General features: G+C 36.6%; 1 protein-coding gene across 1 annotated transcript; it reads right to left on the reverse strand.

Annotated features, from left to right (window-relative positions):
• Positions 1-211: 211 nt before the first annotated feature.
• Positions 212-16547, reverse strand: LOC111026411 (heat shock protein DDB_G0288861-like). Its single transcript, XM_022304484.1, has 3 exons — positions 15587-16547; positions 7092-7670; positions 212-2109 (listed from the first exon to the last, which is right to left on the reverse strand). Exons 1-3 carry the CDS (start codon positions 15930-15932, stop codon positions 605-607), a joined length of 2430 nt encoding a protein of 809 aa, XP_022160176.1. The 5' UTR covers positions 15933-16547; the 3' UTR covers positions 212-604.
• Positions 16548-21824: the final 5277 nt, after the last annotated feature.

Genomic DNA, 21824 nt, shown 5'->3' on the forward strand with positions numbered 1-21824 from the left:
CACCCGAAGATGTAGGACAGAAAATATGAAATACAAAAAGTTTCCAAATTAAATAATATTTTTATGTATATATATATATGTTAAAATATATATAAGTGACACATTTTTGTACAATATATTTTATAATCATTAATTTTAAGTACAAAAATCTGGGGAAAGAGAGTTGAGGTTGGGAGGGGGGGAGTTGTTATTTAACAAATAACTCAGTCAATTTAGATCGGAGCGGGATGACCGTTTTACATGCCGGATCATCCGTCGATCGGTTTATCACAATGTCAAGTGAAAAATAGTCGTATAAAATATTTTTTTTTTTAAAATAGGAAAAAAATTTTTACATCACATTATTTTGATGATATTATTATACACGCGCACGGCACATACGCGTACCCATATCTATTATAGACATATTAAACACAATAAACGTAATACTCGACGATATAATAATGTACAGTTGATATTATGTATGCGCGCATGCGCGATTATGATAATAACAATAATAATATGCATGAACATAAATAGGAACGACAAAGTGAGGTGCAGGGTGCAGCAGTGAGACTGGATGGTGTTGGGGGCTGCGCTCAGTCGGGCGCAGAGCGACCAGCTGCTAAGATGAAGAAGGACGGGTGGTCATACTTTTGTACATATAGAACAGAACCACGTCCATGGCGGCCCGGGCATCCTCTTTGCTGTCGTGGCCGTGTTCGAGTTGGATTTCGCGGTTTAGTAGTCGAGAGGCTAGCACTTTCAGTGGAAACTTGAATGTGGGATTTGACGAGGCGCTCGGCACGGGAGGGACCAGCAAAGACGTGTCCACCACCACTCGGTGGATTATGCGAAGCATCAGCAGGTCGGTGCCCAGTCCATGGCCGACTAGTATCGTGTCTTTCTTGATGAATTGCAACAAGTCACGCCGGACCTGGTTCAGCGTCTTGGCCGAATAGCGTGCGAAGTGTTCCGCGGTGATACCACTGAACCGCGTGTTGTAATCGACAATCGGACGGCTGGGTTTGACCAGAGTGTCGTAGACGACTACACCGGCGATGTCCACCAAAGTCACTTTGGTCAACTCCAGGCCACACTCGGTGTAACACATTTCACAATCTAAGGCGTACACGCTGCGATTGTCCTGAGACTCTTTTCCTGGACCCGACGTGTACGGGCTGTTCTCGTCCATCGTATCAACGAAATTGCCGATCTCGTTTTGTCCATCCACGAATCCATTCCAAACGTGCCGGTCGGCTTTGGTGCAACCTTGCGACGTCTGGCAGTCATCATTGCAGCAATCGTACGCTCTCGTATTGAACTTGTACTTGCCGTAGTGGTACACGCATCGGCCGGGCATCGCAGCCCTTGCCTCGTCCCTCACATTGAAGAACGACGTGCACCGAACGCACGGAACGTGATTATGCGATGACGGTTGCTGCTGCTTTTGTTTCTGCTGTCCATCACCGGTATCTTTGGGAAGCGCGAGCTGCCGTGGAGCTGGCGAAGAGGACGTCGACGGCGTCTCCGGCATTTCCAAACAGAACTCTTTGGCCACAGGGTTCAGCATCTTGTGCCGCATGTTCTGCCTGAAGCAATCCGCATACCCAGGCTTTAAGGACTGTGTCGGAAATCCGCAATCGTACAGATCTGTCTCACACAGCACGTAAAATGATTTCAGATGAGTATAGATGGCTTCGTCACTCAACTCCAAGAACCCCCGCATGCTATCCCCAAACGCTTCCCCTGTCTCAGAGATAAAGGACGATAGCTGCAGCGCTGAAGACGGTGGTGGCACTCTCGAAGTATTTGTCGTTTTCGTCCGGATCCCCTTTTCTACGGTTATCGATCCTGTTTCGTTCGTCGTGGTCACCGTGGTCTCCGTTGGCGTCTTCGTCTCGCCTAACCCTTCTGCTTTATTCTTATTGAATTTTTTCCTCAACCTTTTCCCCATTTTCTTGCACGTTGTTTCAAGATTGACATTATTGGTTTTGTTATTGTTGTCTGCGATGTTACAGTTGTTATTCAGCTCGTTGTAGTCCATACATTTAACATTTTCCTTGTTTCGTTGTTTCGATTGTTCCTTCTTCCGGTTCAGTTCAGCAGTCGATTTCTGGACAACCTTCTCTGAAAAATACAAGTGGTAAACCAGTCGTCAGTAATAGTATAGAATAAAAATTATTTAAATAAATATTACTAGGAAAATCTTATATTATAAAAGGTTTGCAATATTAGAATTTTTATGGGCCACGACAAGCTCATAAGACCAGATGGTTGAGATGTCCGATGATTGAATTAAACAAATTAAAGGCTCTACTTTCTATATATACATAATATATTGATTCATGATATTGTTTATAGGAAATAATATTGACGTACTCGATCTTAAACTAATGGGTAATAGATGATTTTCCACGAACTCGACTAAGTAATGTGAAATATCTGATGATAGAATAAAATAATAATAAAACTCAAAACATGTTTTAAAGTTTAGAGTTTTAGACAGTTAACCACACACCAGCCGAGACTTATAGTTGTCTAGATGCGTAATTGTCGTTTGACAGACGAATGTTTGCAATAATGAAAAAAAAACAATATTTTTAAAATATTTATATTTCTCAATAGTGAGAACACGTGTTCTACAAATAGCAGCTGGTTAGTAAGCACCACTGTGTATAGGCGCTTTGTCAGCTTGTAATCGAAACCACCACTAAATAAAGTAGGTACGGACGTAAATATATATATACATATTTTGCAAGTAAAATATAATAACGAGCGGGCACTCTAATAGGCTGGACCCTGGACATGTCACGATGCGTGTGGGTGATGGTGCGTGATTTATCGGAGAGTTATGAGAATATTGTCTGAGAAAAAAACACCCGTTTTGTAATCGAATATGTTTCTCAACGGTGAAGCTTTAGAACGGAAAAAACACGTTTCAACGTGGTGCCACAGCAGTTGGTTCGATTTCAAACGATTGCACATTATCTATACTACACCAGACGGCGAGAAAGACTCGGCCGACAGATGTGCAGATGAGAATATTAAGACCAACGCGAAGTCGATGTATTAATAATAATAACCATATGACAGATGTGTGCATAACATGTTATACAAATTATATTTACTACCATCGAGAAACGCGCCACCACGTGCTTTTAAAATAGATCACTTTTTAGTTTTTACAAAATAATCACTGGCCGCCACTACGAGTACGCGTGGCGGCGGCGACGACCCCGTTAAGATATAAAAAACGCATACATTATTATAAATCAGCTCGAGATTATGGAAACATTAGAAGGCAGAAATACTTATGTATACAGCAGGAGGAGTCCATGCGTCATATACTTTCTCGCGGCGGTAATCGGGACACTCGTTTATCGGAGACTTTAATTCCACCGTCGCAACTACAGCAGCACCTGCAAGTACAACACGAGGATCGTGTGAACTTGTACATATATTCCACATGAGTGTTGTGCGTGTATATATTATTGTTGATGTGATCAAAATGGCTTACAATAATTTTACCCAGTAGGTGGTGGTGGTGGTGGACAGCACCGATTGATCGACACGTGTCGTCGACGTCGTCGTACTAGGAAGATTTCTCTTTGGTGTGAGAGAAAACCGCGAAAAATAACGCGTGCTCCGAACCTTGCCCGGGTTTGAGCAGGTATAAAATATAAAAAGGCCAATAATAAATACGCAACTTAACATATTAAATTAGTGTAAACAGAGCACCCGCGTGTATACATCGAAAGCAGCGGGGCATCGACAGCAGCACCAAATATTATAATAGCTGCAATAATAACATCGTATTATTAATACTACGATAATGTCGTCGTCGTACTCCAATGATGGAAGCCGGGAGAAGAAAAATTAATCTGCTCGCTCGTCTACTTTCACTTGATCTCTATTATAATATAAACGGCTGAGCAGCAGCACTGCAGCTGAATAATATACCTACGCGCGAACGACCAGACAACTTTCTTCGGTTGTTTATAATTTTAGTATACATACGAGCGGTAAGTGTTAGTATATTATACAGGATGCATATCATGAATATGATAATATGACACATTTAAAACGACTCTACACCCGCATTTATTGTCTCCGTCTTAGAAATGTGTCTTATGGCAAATTTACGCTCAGCAGTTCACGTTTAGCTTCGTTGATTTAAAAATTAGAATGAATCAACCAATCGTGAAACGATATTTTTACGATGATTCTGTTTTTAAATGATAATTATAAGAATTGCACTATTTTAAATATCTTAACGAAACTAAACTAAAACATAAAAAATGTTCTTACCATTATATTAGTAATAATAATAAAAATATGCCGATTCACTATATATAAAATTTAAACTACAATGAAACTTAACGTAAACTGCTGGGAGTACATTTTCTACTTATATTACGGACTTGTAAGGCGGATACAAAGAATGCCGGTGTATCCAAAGTCACACGAAAACGACATTTTAGAAAAATCTTCCGGCCCCAAACAGCGTTTCGTATGTACTCGATTTATACGAATTATTTTCAAAAAACGATGGCCAAATCTCAAAGGGCTCTTTCCTGTTTCCCGCGTACCTACACTGAAAACAAAATAATAATATGCATGAATTATATAATTAAAACGTCCACGTCGTGTCACTCTAAACTGTTGGCACGTCAATCCGAAACAACGACAACCGTGTCAGAGAGGTTTACCGTCACCATATATTACACCACCGAACAACAAAATGATGAGAATTGAGAATATAATATATACATCTTATATTTAGTAGACGGCACCGAGAAAATGCCAACGCAAGAGAGCCAGATGACGAGATCGTATTTACTGTTTTTCCCCTCCATAGGTACGAACCGATACGATATTCGACAAGGTGAACTGCTGCTTGCGGGGGGAAAAAATTATAAAAAGATTAACAATTTTTTTTACTGTGCGCATGTGACATAATATTATCTCGATTAATTTGTTTTTCTTCCATAAAACCCGTACACACAAAAAGTTGGACGCAACAGTTATCGTCGTCGCCGCCGCCGCCGCCCCAGTCGTCTCGAGCTGACAAATTCTTGAGAAAAAACATTTACTTCTCAGCTCGACCCACTATGGACAGCAATCGCGGCGCACGCTGTACCTATGTCGTCAAGTATTGTACAGGGCGATTTTTTTAACACAAAAAACGACTAACCTTTATGCAACTCTAACTCTAAACCCGACCAAACTAAAAAGCGATTACCTATATAATATGTAAATAATTTTTAGCAAGCACTGTAGCTCCAACTGCAAGGTTAAGTCGGGTTGACGAATATATATCGAACGCGTAAGAAATAGAGTAATAAGAGAATCGTCCTGTATAATAAAATCTTTTTTTTTTATATAATTTGTTCTAGATGATGCTATCGGGCATATGTATAGGTAGTGGTCGTCAGCCTTGAATTTTATAGCGTACATATTTTTTTTGCCTAAACCACTAATATTATTACCACTGTTACTACTACCTACCATTTTACCGCCTGTTACAATATTTGGCAATTATTATATTTTTTTTTTGTACATTTTAATGTATTATTATACATAGGTACACATTATAATATATGTTTATAATAAGCAAAGCCTCCGTGCGTATAGGCCGCAGTGTGTGTGTAGGTACATACGGCGGCTAAGGTCATTTTTTTTCTTCGTGAGACGCGCACAATATTATTCACTAAAACCCGAGGATACAGATATTATACTATTGTATAATACCGACAGCCGAATAAATTAACACGACGAGAGAACGATAATAATTCATGGCGATCGTAATGATCCGACCACGGGTCCCCCCAGAAAATCGGGGTCGTAATCTAGAGAGAGAGAGAGAAAAAAACTGATTAAAAATATAATCATTAAGATGCTCGAGAAAATATCCATATCAAGTCGTGATAATACGAGTAGGTAATAAAAAACAAGTGGTTTACGAATCATTTTCGGTCGGAAATCGCGGAAACGGTGCTGGGAATAAACGATATAATAGGTAATAATAATAATACTGTCGTGGATTTTTAAAAATACTTCGGGCAAATTCGATATAATAATATATTATTAATACGCGCATCACACGCCCTTCCGAATGTGACATCCCACTGTCGAGGTTGCTCTTGGTATAATATGTAATATGTATATTGTATATACATTTAACATTATAATCTATTACAATACCGCGACCAGTGTTACACCGGAAGTACCTAGGTACAGTAATACAGTATCTAAATAATTGGTGCACATATATATATAGGATATCATTCGGAAATTGATACGAGGCGAGTCCAGACCGGACCTATATATAGGTATATGTCAGATGTAGAACCATTCAAGCCACAAAAAATCAAATTTTGTTTTATTCGTGAAATCATACGTTGTCGTTCAGTGTACAATTTTTTAAATCATCGATCAACCCAACCCTTTAAAGGAAATTGTCGACTATAATATGTTATTATCCATATTATATGTACTGTATAGTGGAAAATTTGTCAATTACTATTGTTTCGACATGCGGACAACTATAATTTCAGTATCTACCTGGCTCAAAACGTTTTTCACTAAAACAATCATTTTGTTTAAGATTAGTAGTTGTTATGCATGCTGACTTTTGGCACTATTCGGTGGAATTTTTTACAACAGCGAGAGAGTGTTTAAGGCTTTCTATGCACCAATGACGCAAAAATAAGACTTAAACGCGTAAAAAAATAGAACATTTTTTTCTTCTCCACGCCTAGGTTGTAATCGAACGCGGCAATTACGTACTATTACGCGCATTATGTATACCACGAGACTGAAGCGGCGGAATACGGCTGTAACGGGACATTGGCATATAGCATTATGATACAACATAGCTTTAGGTTTGTATGAAATAATAATACACAACGGACGGGAAAAACAGGGGGAAAACGGTAAAAAAAAAAAACCACCGAAAACGAATTAACCTAAAACGCGAAAACCACGCCGCCGTCGCGGTCGAGTCGTCGTTGGCGGATAAACAGACCGAATCGCCACTGAGCCTGAGTGGCGATTTATATCATTGCACATGTTATAAGCAGTCAATATGACGATGACAGTGTACCGACCTTTTGCGACAACCGTGTCGTCCGCCGTAGTCCGCGCCGCCGTCGCCAGTTGTGATCCTCCGTTTTGTGTCACCACCTGTTCTTGAGACGGCTGCTGCTTTTTTTTACCGGTCATCACCACGCCAACTTTGGACGCCACCAACGGCGACAACTTTCTACCGCTGCCGTTCAACTGGCGTTCCAGCTTGACGTCGGTTTTAGTGAACGACGTCGACGATGTAGACGATGACGAGGAGGAAGTGGACGGACGGCGACTCCTCTTGTTCCGGTGATGATACTGGTATTGATAACTATGGTCGTCGTCGTCATTGTTGCTACAGTCCTCGTCGTCGTCCTTGCGGTTTTGGTGGAGATCGTCACTCGCAAAGTTGTCGTAGGTTGGTGATGGCTCCACAGGAGCGGGGACCGGAGCCGCTGCTGCCGCGGGAGGTTTGCGATTCTTAACGGGAGATGGTGGTGCCGAGGACGGTTTCGATTTTTTGGAAATTTTACTCGCCGGCGGACTTGAGTTCACCGAGTCATCCGTGTCCGGGCTGTCGTCTTTATTGGCGCTAGTGTTCTGCTGTTTGGTTTTCATTCCTGAAAAACGAAAACAACCTTTAGAAAATGTTCAGCGATATATTGTATTCACGAGACTTAGGGGGGAAGGAAACAGTACTTAAAAAGTTATTCAGATTTCAACATTTCAAGATTGTTTAGTGCTAAATAATAACAATAATAATAAGTGGCAGCATGTTGCGCCAATTGCGCCTGCTTTTCCTCATTGTTTGATGAAGGAATTTGACTTAAAATCGTAGATGTGGATATAATTCAACACCAACACGCCTTACGTCTAACCGGGTTTTCTTATAATATAATAATTGGGCGCAGTTGCAACTGCAGTAGGCCATCGTGAGTTTTTATACACGCATGTCTGGACAGTATGATTTATAAGACCAACATAAATAATATATAGAGAATTCGTCATAAACATTATCTGTTGCAGGAGGTAGTAAAAAGCTGCAGGAGATGTGACGTATCTAGGTGGGCGCGCATTTATTACTATTAACCTTTACCATCACTTTACCATTTACCAATATTATGGTATAACATTAAAATTAACGAAGAGATCTAACCAAATACTGAACTTGATCAACTATTTAAGTCCTATACGCAGTACTTGGTACTTTCGGAAAATCGTCTTCGGAAATAATAGAATCATCTTAGTTATAAATAATTTGACGTCACGATAGCTCTTCCCCAAGAAATCTACTATTATTTATAATAATTTAATTAATGTATATTTTTCCAAAAATATTAAGTAATATCGATACACAGTTATTAGGATATTATTTTATAATTTCGACGCAGTACACATAAATACTTAATATCTACCAATTAATATAGTAGTAGTAGCTGCTTTCGCTTCCGATATAATATATTTTAATCTAGACATTTACGTACGTGCATAATTGTTTTTTAACTCTATTATTTGTCGACCAAGCCTAACGCCATTTTAGATTAAACTCACTGGTAGGCTACCTATAACCACTCCGCACTCGACGACAATATTAATATAATACGGGAACACCAAATAACTATAACACATTTTTATTTTCAATTACACATAATATTTTAGTGACATATAGTGTACGACGACGACCACGATATGACCAACATTCGGCAATATTATTATTAACCTCGTTATTGATTCTTATTAAAAAGAGCCAAGATGCAGTACTAAGGAGCTAGGAGGACAGATTTTCTGAAATATCTATTCGCAACACTGCGCGACAAGACAAAAACCGAGATGCTGAAAGTGCTCAAGACAATAATTTTATATTATCTTGGGGGCCGAATGCTCCGGAATTTTGTACGTTCACGCTTTATGCGTCGGATAACGATATAGAGGAAACAAAAAAAACCATCTGCAGGGCAGCGTGAGGTTATAATATTATACCATCGCACCGAATACAAAATGTTATATAAAACCATCGTCGAGTTATACTTGTTTCATCGCCAAACAACAAAGCCGCTGTATGGTTCTGATGATGCGACGACAGTTCACAATAATAATAATAATAACGATCGTCCTCTGCAGTTTCGAAAGAAACGGTTACAAAAAAGCGTTTTTTTTATTATTATATTGTTCGTTTGTTTCGTATACGTACAGTACAAGTATTATTGGGCGTATCGTATACTTAACAGCAAATATCATCACTGTACTGTGCACACACACACACGCGCGCGCGCCTACACGCATACACACTCGTAGCGTTAACGATTCACGGACAACGCACACAATTGATATTTTTCAAACAGTATAGAGAGGAGATTTGGTTTTTTCTTATTGTTTTTATCGTTTTCTCGTGTACGCACGCGGATATAATGTCATATTATATTTTATACGTCATAATATAATCTCAAGACACTCTAATATTGCCTCAAATATAGTTAAGCCCGTTTAGATAACGACGGTCACACGACGACAGCTGCAGCTGTGTCACACACCACAATAATAATATATGCACACTGTATAACATATGTTTTTATTTTTTTTTTATAGTTGTTAAGAACGAATGTCGGATATACATTATATTACCTGCCTATAACACAATACACAGTCATACATATAGATAGGAAAGTATTCAAAATCGAATAGTTTCTTTTTTCTTTCCGATATCTTATATCATAGAATATAATATACAACGTCCTTCGGGTAGACCATTATTATATATTGTTATTTCGACAATATCTTCAGACATTACCATTTCAAATACACCGTAGTCATATACGTTACATACAGGTTGTGGTTACTGTTATAGTGGTTTTTCGTTTTGTATCGAATCGAATCAGAGCTTTATTTTCATTTCCGGAAGTGCGAGCTTTTCCGATGAGCCATTGCTATTAAAGTCCCCAACCAGCATAGAATCATTCCCGCAGAACACAATATACATACATTATGATTTAAGTAATTTTTTACCGAATAGTCGGGATGTACATCTGCAGGGCCGCGTTGAAATTACCTATCTTGATTTTTCCCGTATAACCCGAACCTGGGCCTTCATCGAGCAAATAATTATACTTTTAATTGGTGATCGCCATGCACGAATATTCTATTGTGTAATTACTAATTGAACTGAGCACTGCAGAAACAACACGTCTCGTCTCTTATCGTCGTAGGTATGATAACATTTCGTTTGTGTGCCCGAGTAACACTTCATACTATGTTATCGGTACCTAACACATGCATTATCGTAACCCATTATCATGTATTCGTGTCAGACTGGCAACAAATCGTTTTTTTTTTAAATTTTATTATTTAGTTCGATTTCAAGTTCAAGTACCCCGTGCCAAGTACCACCGCTGCGGTCATCCTTTATCGTCGGCGGTCGTTCCGCTTTCCGCTGGTGCGTTATCGACATGGCGGCGAACTATATACAGTCATCATTCGACTCTGGCAGACCGCGAAGTGATTTTGCCTCTCCAAGGATCTTTATGAGATGCTCGCCATTATCATTATTCAATTTTCTTTCAAAAGTCGAGGGGTGGGGTGATATTTTTACGGTACACTGACTTGGGACCGACGATCGGACGTGCACGCACAGGATCTCGGCGCATTCAAGGTGAAAATATAATATACGACTTTCCGACAAAACCCACAGCGAATTCTCGACGGACTCACGCGCGCGCGCACACACACATATATTGTCTGCACCAGATGAATAGAAACCTAACGTCAATCATCAGCCCGCACTCCCCTCACCCAGCACACTGGCCGACACAACCACATGCACTGCTGCAACTATTATAATATTATTATTATGGTTCTTTGCGCGCTGGTCGGTCGCGATGTGGTAATGCGCGCGCCTCGGAAACGGGCAAAACAAAACTCCAAAATGTAATATCATAATAGCGGCTACAGGTAGAGGTTAGGGTGCCTATACACGCGTATCGATGACAATATTATCGTTAATTGAATTTGTCGTTCTCCAATGAGGTTGACGGCTGTATGTATACACCGTGCACACGAATAATTACTTATTGTTACTGTATATACATCGACATCATAATACACGCAACGACGTCCTTGGCATGTGCTAACAATATATTATTTGATGCCTACCTTTAGGCTTATAATACAATATAATTCTGCCCACACCCACGTACGGTGTGCCTACATGGTATTGTGTCGTTCGAAGAAAATCTAACAAAGTCGTCGACGAGACTCGGTAAGATTAAAATAAGAAAACCACGTGAAAAACATAAGGTATGATACCGACATGACATAACAAACTGTACAGTGTGTCTGTTTGATGTTTACATATGTTCACTGATAAATATTTAAGCAGTCAGCTGCAATATGACAGTATGACCTTACACATTGAAATTAGGTATGTTTTAATAGCTATAGAAACATAGGTAGTACTTACTAAAATTCTCATTTCGGAAAAAGTTTTTAATCCTATCGTTGTACGTATACGAGTAAACAACTTGGTTTTATAAATAGCAACCCACATTTTTTAACCGGATTATTCCCGTAATTTTAATTTATTTATTATAACAACCAAAAAATGGCTAAGCTAAAGCTATTTAAAGTTAAGGAAATTTTTTTCATAAACTTGACCAAACTTAAAGTAGGTAAACAATTTTTATGGATTCTGAAAAAAATGTTGTGCTAAAAAGTGACAAATATTTATATACTTTTAGCATACCAAAACATATTATACTTTATCAACAGAACCACTTAAATTTACATTCAAACTTAAAATAGCTGCAACTTGGTAGACGAGAGTACAATAAATTGTAAAAATATGGGTGGTTGTTTAAAAAAATCCAGCTAGATCTGCTAACCAGCGGGTCTATAAATAAAACCACCCGTTTTGCGAATTTGTTACAGTTCTGCGGTTTTACTCGCAAAATGTATACATATACAACACAGGGCAAACTAAAGGAAGGCCAAGGATACCCCGACTATACCTCTCACACGCCCACACGAGTATTACACACGATACGGAATATATTACAAACATTGGCATTTGGCACTCGATCGGATTTTAATTAAAAATTGTTATAATAAGTTAAACCTACGAGTAAAGTTGCGTTCGAAAACATTTATTACGAAGCGGCGAACGCGCGTACTTATTGCCTATACGTACACCGTTACGTTATATTATATTAAAAATTGTATTTCGTGGAACTTTCAACTAGTCGTCGGGCAGCTGTACCAACGACATACGCATAAATGGTTTATTATTATTATCTAGGTACTCAAAGTTTGTGCGAGGACCGCGTGTTTTAGGTCAAACGGACGATCATTAAGTACACGTTCGATTATAGATCTTATAAGGCCTGTAGTTAAAAATTTGTCAAGTGACCTTGTTGTTTTTTTGCGGGTTACCTATTGTTACAATACTTTGTTCTCGCTGATCACTTTCAAACGTAATTATAATATAATGCAGACCGTAGAAACACTGTATCTGCCGGGGCATAGTACATTACTACATAGCTCCCAGTGCGCGATTTCAAGAGCGGTGTAAAGTAAGAATATACTTGTAAAAGAAGTGGTAAAACACGTCCACGCACACAAATAACTAATTATTAACGTAAATACCTAATAAATATTTAATACGTGATGATTTAAACTTAAACCAAACCTCGGAAGGCGTTATTTTTTTTTATTTCATTTTCGCAAATGGTCTTATCATATTCTTTACTGTGCTAATATCATAAGCAATTTATCAATTTTTAAATTTCTCCACACATTATTCTAAAAATTTTATTTTTCGTTCTCTTTGAAATAGAGTACCTAACATAAATGTCGATATTATTACTATACATTATTATGTTTTAACAATCAAAATAGGATAGTGAACATTTTATAGTAATGAGCAATATAGAATATCAATAGCTGAATAGCATTATGGAGTTACAAAGGCTTAAAAACAAAAACTATGTTTCCTAACATACCAAAATTGCATTTAAATAAAACGCCCTGTATACACTGATAAATCAGAGAATATAATATTTCTACGTTTTGAATAATTGTCAAATTAGTTTTTGAGCTGCAGGAGGAAAAACATAATGTGTCATTGTCTCGTTTTCCCCCTTCCTTCGCGCAGTATTCTCACGTGTTCTATCGGAGTATCACATATTCATCACAATATGCAAAATGGGATTCGAGCTTAATACATACATTTTAGGAATTCGTGTAAAAAAATTATACCATTATTACCTATGTACCTAAATATTTTATGCTTAACTGATTTCAATAAATATACAAAATATCTGGCTCATCTGTTATGGATATCATTGAAATAATAGCCATATTAAAACAATTTGATTTTATTTACATACGGGGAAATGGGGAATAAAATATTACTTACATAATAATACTATTATATTATGTAAGTATTGTAGGTAATATTATTATATTATGTATATTGTTTTACATAAATAAGACTTAGTTGGCAAATTTTAAAAGTTTAAGTTTGAAAACAAAATGTTTTGAATGATCATACCTACCTATTCACTGTGGTAATTAACACTATCATTAAACGGAACTGATAAAAATAATATTATAAACAAATACGTGTTTGAGGCATTAACGTATGGATACCTAGTATTATTAAATAAATGTATTTACAATTATATATCAATTGAATACTTAATTAGGCAGGATACTTAATACACTACTGTCTACGCCACACGATGGTTATTTTTCTTATTTGTTCAAGAGTAAAAGAACTAGAAATAAAACATAAATACACAACATAGTGTGGAATAACAAAATTATGTTATGACGACAATACATGGCAAAACGTGCACGCATGTACAAAATTCCAGAGGACGATAAAAACCCAAAACAGTAACAATAATAATAATAATAATAACAACAACAATACACCTTGTTTCGGGTAGTCGACCCTGGGTGGAAGTGGTGAAGTGGGGAATCGAGGTGGGTGGCATCCCGGACTAAAACGGTGCAACAAAAGCAGACGGATCCGAGTCCATACTGCCGAGATTTTTAGAGCTACAACAGCAGCCAGCAGCAGCATAATAATATATAAAAACGCGTTTTATTATACGAGTACTTGAGAAACGAATTCTTTCGCGTCCTTTCGTCGTCGATGTGTTCCGAGGGACCACGCGGCACGAAACACGTTGGCCTTGGGTATTTTACTGCGCAGTAAAAACACCATATTTCATCAGCCCCACTCCGAGACCCCATCAAGGGAACCCTCTTTTTTTTGTTCTGTCGTTCGTCCCCGCCCCTCTAACACACCCCACGTAGTTTTAGAGGGGCTTGTTCGCAGTGCTCGGTGACCTGCACGCGCGAACGGTGAGGGGTCGCGTTTTCGAGGCAAAACGGTTTCACGGAACAACAAGCTGGTCCGAGCCGTGAAATACGTGGATTTTTCGCTGAAAATTATATTTAGAAAAAAAACATGCGTGAATCCACGTATTCGAACGTGTCGTTTTCTGCAAAACTCAACCGCAGTTTAATAGACGGAAAACACAAAAATCACGTAATATTATGGCTCGGTTTAAACATTCGCCGTCGAGTCGGTGCGAACCAAATACTTAATATTATTGTTATTAAACATATTTCATGCAGGCCGTTTTTTGTTTACGTAGACGAAAACTCAAGGACTTGAAAAATATGGGAGGGCCTGAAATACCTGACAGGGCTCTCGAAGATGCCTATAATAATATGTTATAACCACGCTTATTGAGAGTACCTACCGTGGTAACGCAACACATTATTATATTATACGCGTTTACGACCAAACCACCGGCGCGGTGTTTGTGTTTAATATCATGATGTTTGGGAATTATTTTTAGAAGCCCTATTCGAAGCGGTCGACGACGCAGCAGCTGCCTACTGGCTCTCTCGTTGTTTGCGCGCGCGCTCTCTCTTCTCACCCACTCTCTCTCTAGATCACTCTTACTCACACTCTCTCTCTCTCGCGCACTCGCGCACTCCCCCCCACATAGTCTCGATCACCCCATCACAAAGTATCTTCTCTAGAGTACGATCTCGCATGCGGAAGACGCTATTTTGGGACACCCTTGGCGTGCGCGTGACAAAGAGTTTTATTTCAATGCGTACCTACCTACGATATAAAGATACGAGTGTAACAGGTACTGATGATGGTATGAGCAGCGATCAATACGACACACAATAAAACTAGGCTGCGGAGAGGCCGGGTAGGAGAGCGACAGAGATAAAAACGGTAGGTATCCAGCAGCCTATTGGACGCGAGATTCACTGCAGGTATAATAATAATAATAATAATAATAAGTAACATAAAGAACGTCGACGATACTGCTGCAGCCGACCTACCCGGAGGCGAACCGGAAACGACCGAATTCCAGACGCGCGCGCTCTTAACCTACACGGCGGTTACACCTGGCCAACCGCCCGCCAACCAACTAAACTAAAAAACCCACCCATCGTCCGGTCGAGTGGGTGACGAAATACGAATAGAAATAGAGACATTAGGAACACTCACGTTTAGTTGCGGGGGGTGTAGACTGATGATGTTGCTGCTGCTGCTGCTGCTGCTGCTGCTGCTGCTGCTGTTGTTGCTGTTGATGTTTCTGGGGTATCGTGGTTGAACCGTAGACGTTATATAGGGCCTTAGCACAGAAAAACAACGCAAATACAAACAATATTCCAGCAAGCAAAGAAGCAAATTTCTGCATGGAATAGAAGTTATTATTGTGCTTGTCCATCAGGGATGCGGTGAAACTGTTACCCACAACAACGTCCAATATACTTTGTGCGGTCAGCGATACAGTATCAGCGACCAACACATTGAATCCGATTAATAAACACGTGGTCATGACTATGCACATGTCACGGCGTCGTCTTCGCGATCGCACTAAAGTAGTCGTCGTCGCACAGTATTAATTCACTGATTCCGCTGCGGTAGGTACGCACTTTCGACGCGGTCGTATGCGGCGTTCCGCGGGCATTTAAGAAAAAAAACACACAGTTGAGAAAAAAAAGTCGAAAAAATAAATGCCTGACAGAGATCGATTGGTTTGTTTGGAAAGAAACAATAACTGATATTATAATAATTATTATTGCTTAATATCATAACCATGTGTTGAGAAGTACGCTACGACTCGAGTGCTATAAACTATTGTCGTTAAAAGTCAAAAACGCGAAGTATCACAGTACAAAATAGGTTTACGTACCTACCTGATAATATAAAAACGGTACGGAAAAATACAAATAAAAAGATGATTAATAATAAAATAAAATCACTGGCGGGAAATGATATAACGCGCGCGGGTCGCGGACGCACACATGCACACACTGTTTTTTATTATTATTATTACGGACACGCGCGCACGGCACACGGACGGAGAGAGTTGATCGCACGACGCGGCCAAGACGGTACCGGGCAGACGAATGACAGGAGAGAGCAGTCGGTGCCAGACGGTGTGTTACAGTGAGTGGCCCGCTGCTGGCTCACGGCGAGCTGCAGCTGCTCGTCGGCCGACGCGACGGCTCGACCGCAATGACGCGCCATCTGGCGGATGATATCGGCATTCCGCACGTAACGTGGAATTATTATACTACCTACAACAATAACAATAATAATATCTTATTGTTGTTATTATAACGGTAAAATAATAACAAATTATATTAAAAATAATAATAATGGTAGTAATGGGCGGCTGCATCGTTTCCCCGAATTTAATACGGGGTTCCTCACTACACAATTCGTCAACTTCGCAAACATTTGCAAATTATTTTCAATTTGAATATCTAAGGATTGAACATTTAAAACTAAGTTTTTCGTTAGTTATATTATACCTACAATTATACTGTAACCAAAAAACTTAAAAGATATAAGGTGGACGGTCTGTCTTTTTTTATCGTTTTTCGTATAATATAATATTAATATGCAATGATTTATCATTGAATTCAAATTTAACAAGTCCATTACAGTGACGTACTCGACACCTACAACTGTACAGCAGAGCGACACTCACTTGTCAACCTTTTTTTCAATTGAAAACCAATTTTTAGATTTTTGGTTGTTTTGAAATTGATTGAAATTTTAAACAAGCTTTTGACGAGTTCCTATATTTTTTATTGAAAAATGGTTATGAACCTAAAAATATTACTTGTATTTCCGATGTTTTGATCAGAGAAAAAATAATAAGCAGAATTAAATCAACAGGTTACAGGGCTATGATAGATTTTATTTGAAGTCGAAGAATTATTGAACTTAAAGCAAAATAGCTGTATTAAAATATAGTTACATATCTAATAATATAATAGGCATTATGTTCTAATTAGTAATCATACCAATAATAATAATTAGGAATTAGGATATAACCAACCAATTTCGGAAAAAGCTAATTCTCCAGATCACAATCGTGTTGTAAGATAATATAATATACTAGCATTCCAGTTTCACGTTCAAAAACCTTCAGGATAATTACTCACGTATATAGTTCAATGTAATAGTTTAATACATAGTTCACCGCATATTTTATAAATGTCTACAATAATATTCATAAACTAAAATCATGTAATATAAGTATAAAATGTGAACAAAATATGAGAAAACAAAAGTTTTATTTTTTAACAAACGCGTACTATTAAAAAGGTCTATAATTTTAAAATATTTTATAGTGGAATAATTATTAGGTGCGTGCTGTAGCAAAATTTGGGAATTTTAAACACTGGATCATTGGCAGTTTATAAAGTGCTATACCGATCTTGTGATCGTCCGACGACTGAATTATTTACACATTTTAAGTAAATTAAATAAATAATTTAAAATTAATTTGATGTGGTTTGGTACCGTCCAAATTTTAATAAAGATTAGTAATATTATGGTATCCTTGTCAGTCATCAGGTGATAAGTCTAAATTGGAAATAGTATGACAAAAATGTCTACTTTTTCTTCACTATATTAAAATATGATAGGTACATTCCCAAAGAACCTCAAACTTCATACAATCCTCGTTCTATTATCCATACCAAACTTTGAGATGTTGAACCGGTATCGAATAATTTTTGACTTATGTATCCTATAGACACTTTTGGCCGGTATAATATCGACTGAACCGATTTCTTAAGTCGTTTATCCTTCTCTACTCCTGTAGGTTCCAAATCGTAATACACTGTAAAAAAACGTATTTTATATACGCTTACAAGCTACTAACAATTGAAAGTAACACTCTCTGTAATATAATTATGCAAACCGTTATCAACCCAGATATTAATGCATTCAACTCACCAAGTTTATTTCACTTTCAAGCTGTATTGTAATTATTTTATAATTCATAACTAATAATATTACACTTGTGTGTTATATTTAAAGACATTATTATTTTTATTACTATTCTATTATATTTCAATATAATGTCTATCACGCTAATGATTGTAATACGATTCTTATTATCAGCTGTAACAGGGCCATGGCCATTTAGTACCAAACAAATAAATAAACGTACCGTCTTTTTTCTTCGGACTGCAGTGATAACTGCAGATATTTATAATTATTTCAATGTTTTTTTCCTAAACAAGACGATATTATGTATAATATATATTGGTGGATTTACCGATGCTTAGTAATATTATCATTATCATTATGACGCGCTCTCCCGACACCCGTTATGTTGTCGTATATCCTATATCGAACAGCGAGGTCGGGTTTTTTGTTATTATTATTATTATTTTAACCGAAACACCGAATGTCCGAATGACTCGTTTTCTCGTATTAGTTTTTTATACGATACATACACGACTCATCGATGGTGGTATTGATTCACGGTCTCGTGGGTGTCTACATTGTGACGCTGCAGTGTGTAGCTGGTCTTTTCCGCAGGAACCTATCTCTCGCGTGATGACGACATATTATTATATTTTATCGGAAACCACGTTTTCTGTGTTTAAACGAACGTGGTAATGCGTCACAGGACTTAACTCTTCTTGCAGTATCACGGTAAGTATATAATATTATAATGACATAATGTATAGATGCATTTGCATCATCCACGGCGTCACTGAAATACCTATATACCTACGATTTACGACGCCCGCGGTTCCAAAAAACCAGAATACGAACTGACCACACATATTCCTATTTGCCGGTGTTTAGCGTTGATTAAGCGAAATTGTATATTTTTTTTTTATTATTTTTTTTTATTTGAAATTACTCATGACAAATCATCAATTCGGCTGACGATCAAAACTGACACAGAAATAGAAATGTCTGCAAACTGCAGTTTCCCTAATCATCACCACCACACACGACCTCACAAACATCGTTTTCGGCAATAAATAAAAAATAAAAATTATGATGAATATTAATTCATCCTTCTTGTCTAACATTACGTGTTGTATTGTAGCCTAGAAGCATGTGTAGACAGTATGGTGACGAGTACTCACTTCAGATTCTTCGTCAGAAACAGTAATATAATTATCTGCACTGTCACGAAAGTTTTTTTTATGAATTAAAGCCTGGGATACGTGAGGAATAATATGTGGGTAGGCTTAAATTTGTTTAAATCTCAGGCCATGCGTAAGACTTTTTTGAAGTTTGTCTCCTTCAATTAGCACCAATTGGTAATTATACGGTTTGTTTGTATAGTCTAAAACGCGTATAGTTTAAAAAAATGTTATCCTATTATAGAACGAAATGTTATTTTTATCTACTGGGGGAATAGAGATAAATTCTAAGACTACACCTAATAATCTGCATACATAAACAATACGTTACAATTTACAAATGTTGAAATCTAAAAAAAACACCACGTGCTATCCTCTCCCTAATAGGTTAACGTTTTCAACTATACAAATTTATGTTTTCTAATATATTAGCATATTACATAACTACTCAATTAAATGATCTCATATAATATATTTATATTATATTAAATGTTATTTATTATATTAACATAAAACACGCGATTTGTCCTAGTCTTGTTCGATTGTTCACAGACGTGTAAGTCTTGACTCTTGACTCTTGAGTGATTTACTGTCAAGTTACAGGTACCTATACTACCCAATATAGATATATAGTAAATGGAACATCGTTGACGTACATAAACATCATCTATCATTGCTTAAAGTACCTATATAATTACCCGTTTATTTATGTTACTGTAGATACCATGTATTATAAGCTGAATAATATATTCTTATATTATTATAAAAAACTAAAAAAAGTACAACATGATATGAAATACGTAATAACATAAGGTTTTCATTTGTATGATCTAAATCTGAAAACGGTTTAAAATGAAATTGTTATTTCAGTGGCGAGAAGTAAATAATATTATTTTGGATTCTATTGCAATTTAACACAATAATATGTAAGCTCAATTTTAATATAATGCATTTAAAAAATAGATATAGAATAAGATGATAATACGTTACAATGTTTTCAAGGTTTGTACGTTACCGTTTGGTGTTTGACGTTTGTATACAATTTTCATCTCATTGAAGCATAATGTAACAACATAATCATACTTCATATTGTTATCTTATTCGACTATGTTTGTAGATTAAATAGATATTTTATAATACATTTAGAGGTCATATTATAATAAATGTAGAGCTCGGGAGTTATTTCACTAAAAAGTTACTTTTTAGGCCTTTAAAAAATTACCATTTAATAACAAAAAAAATTGTGATGGAACATGTAAAATTAAATTTAAAAAAAAAGAATATTTAAATTTTTTTAAATAAGTAAATAGATATAGTCGTAATTTTATTTTTATTAATCATATTTATTGATAGAGAAAATAATACTTTTCAACTATATCACACAAAAAATAATAACTCACTTCAGTTTATACAATAGTGGCTTTGTTTTTAATAATTCCAATTCTAATTTTAATAAATACATTTTGTCTTTTTGATTATAAAAATATTTAACAAAATGTATTTGATTCCATACATATGTATAATTATATAGCATTTAAAATTCTAAATAAGGAAGCATTAAAATTAATATTCAAAAAGGTTTGCGAATGACATCACAGAAAAGTGTGAAACAAATTTGTATCTTATTTAGGATGTTCTAAGATTTACTGAAAAGGCAATGACTTTTGACATCTGATAAACAATCTTATAAGAATTATTATCTCAAAATAAATTTAATTCGTATTTTTAATTTTTAAATCATTGTATTACCTACGTGTATCCATAAAATATACATTATAAATATGCAATAACAATGGACAATAAATAAATCTAAAAAATAATAAAAAATAATAATATAAATAAATAAATAAACAAATCATTCTAGGTACTTTCTTTTTTTTTACAATGACTAGTAAAAACAACAAAAATAGTTTAGTGGAATCGTTACAGGGAATTATTATTAGTATAATTACATACTTGATGACGTCAAGTAACCCTGTAATAATATGGGTAGGTAAAGACTAAAGAATATTTCAAAAATGTTTTGTTATTTTTAGAACTAAAATTGCTTTAAGGAAACGATAGAATTAACCTTTATCAATAAAATATTACATTTTTACATGGCATTTTTGCCTTTTGTGCGAACCGTAATTTAAATTTATTTTAGACGCTAATGCTTAAAGTTCCTTAAAGGGGGATATCATGATTGTTGGCTGTTGGTTTATTTTTCTTTAGTAAAAGTACAGTAGAATACACAATACTATATATACAACAAAATTCAAACTGTTTATTTGCGTTCTGAACCAATCGTTGGGTTATTAAAGAAAAATACACTGAATTACATAAAAACA

The sequence above is a fragment of the Myzus persicae genome, unplaced genomic scaffold, assembly GCF_001856785.1.
Source record: "Myzus persicae strain clone G006 unplaced genomic scaffold, MPER_G0061.0, whole genome shotgun sequence".
NCBI classification, from domain to species: Eukaryota; Metazoa; Arthropoda; class Insecta; order Hemiptera; family Aphididae; genus Myzus; species Myzus persicae.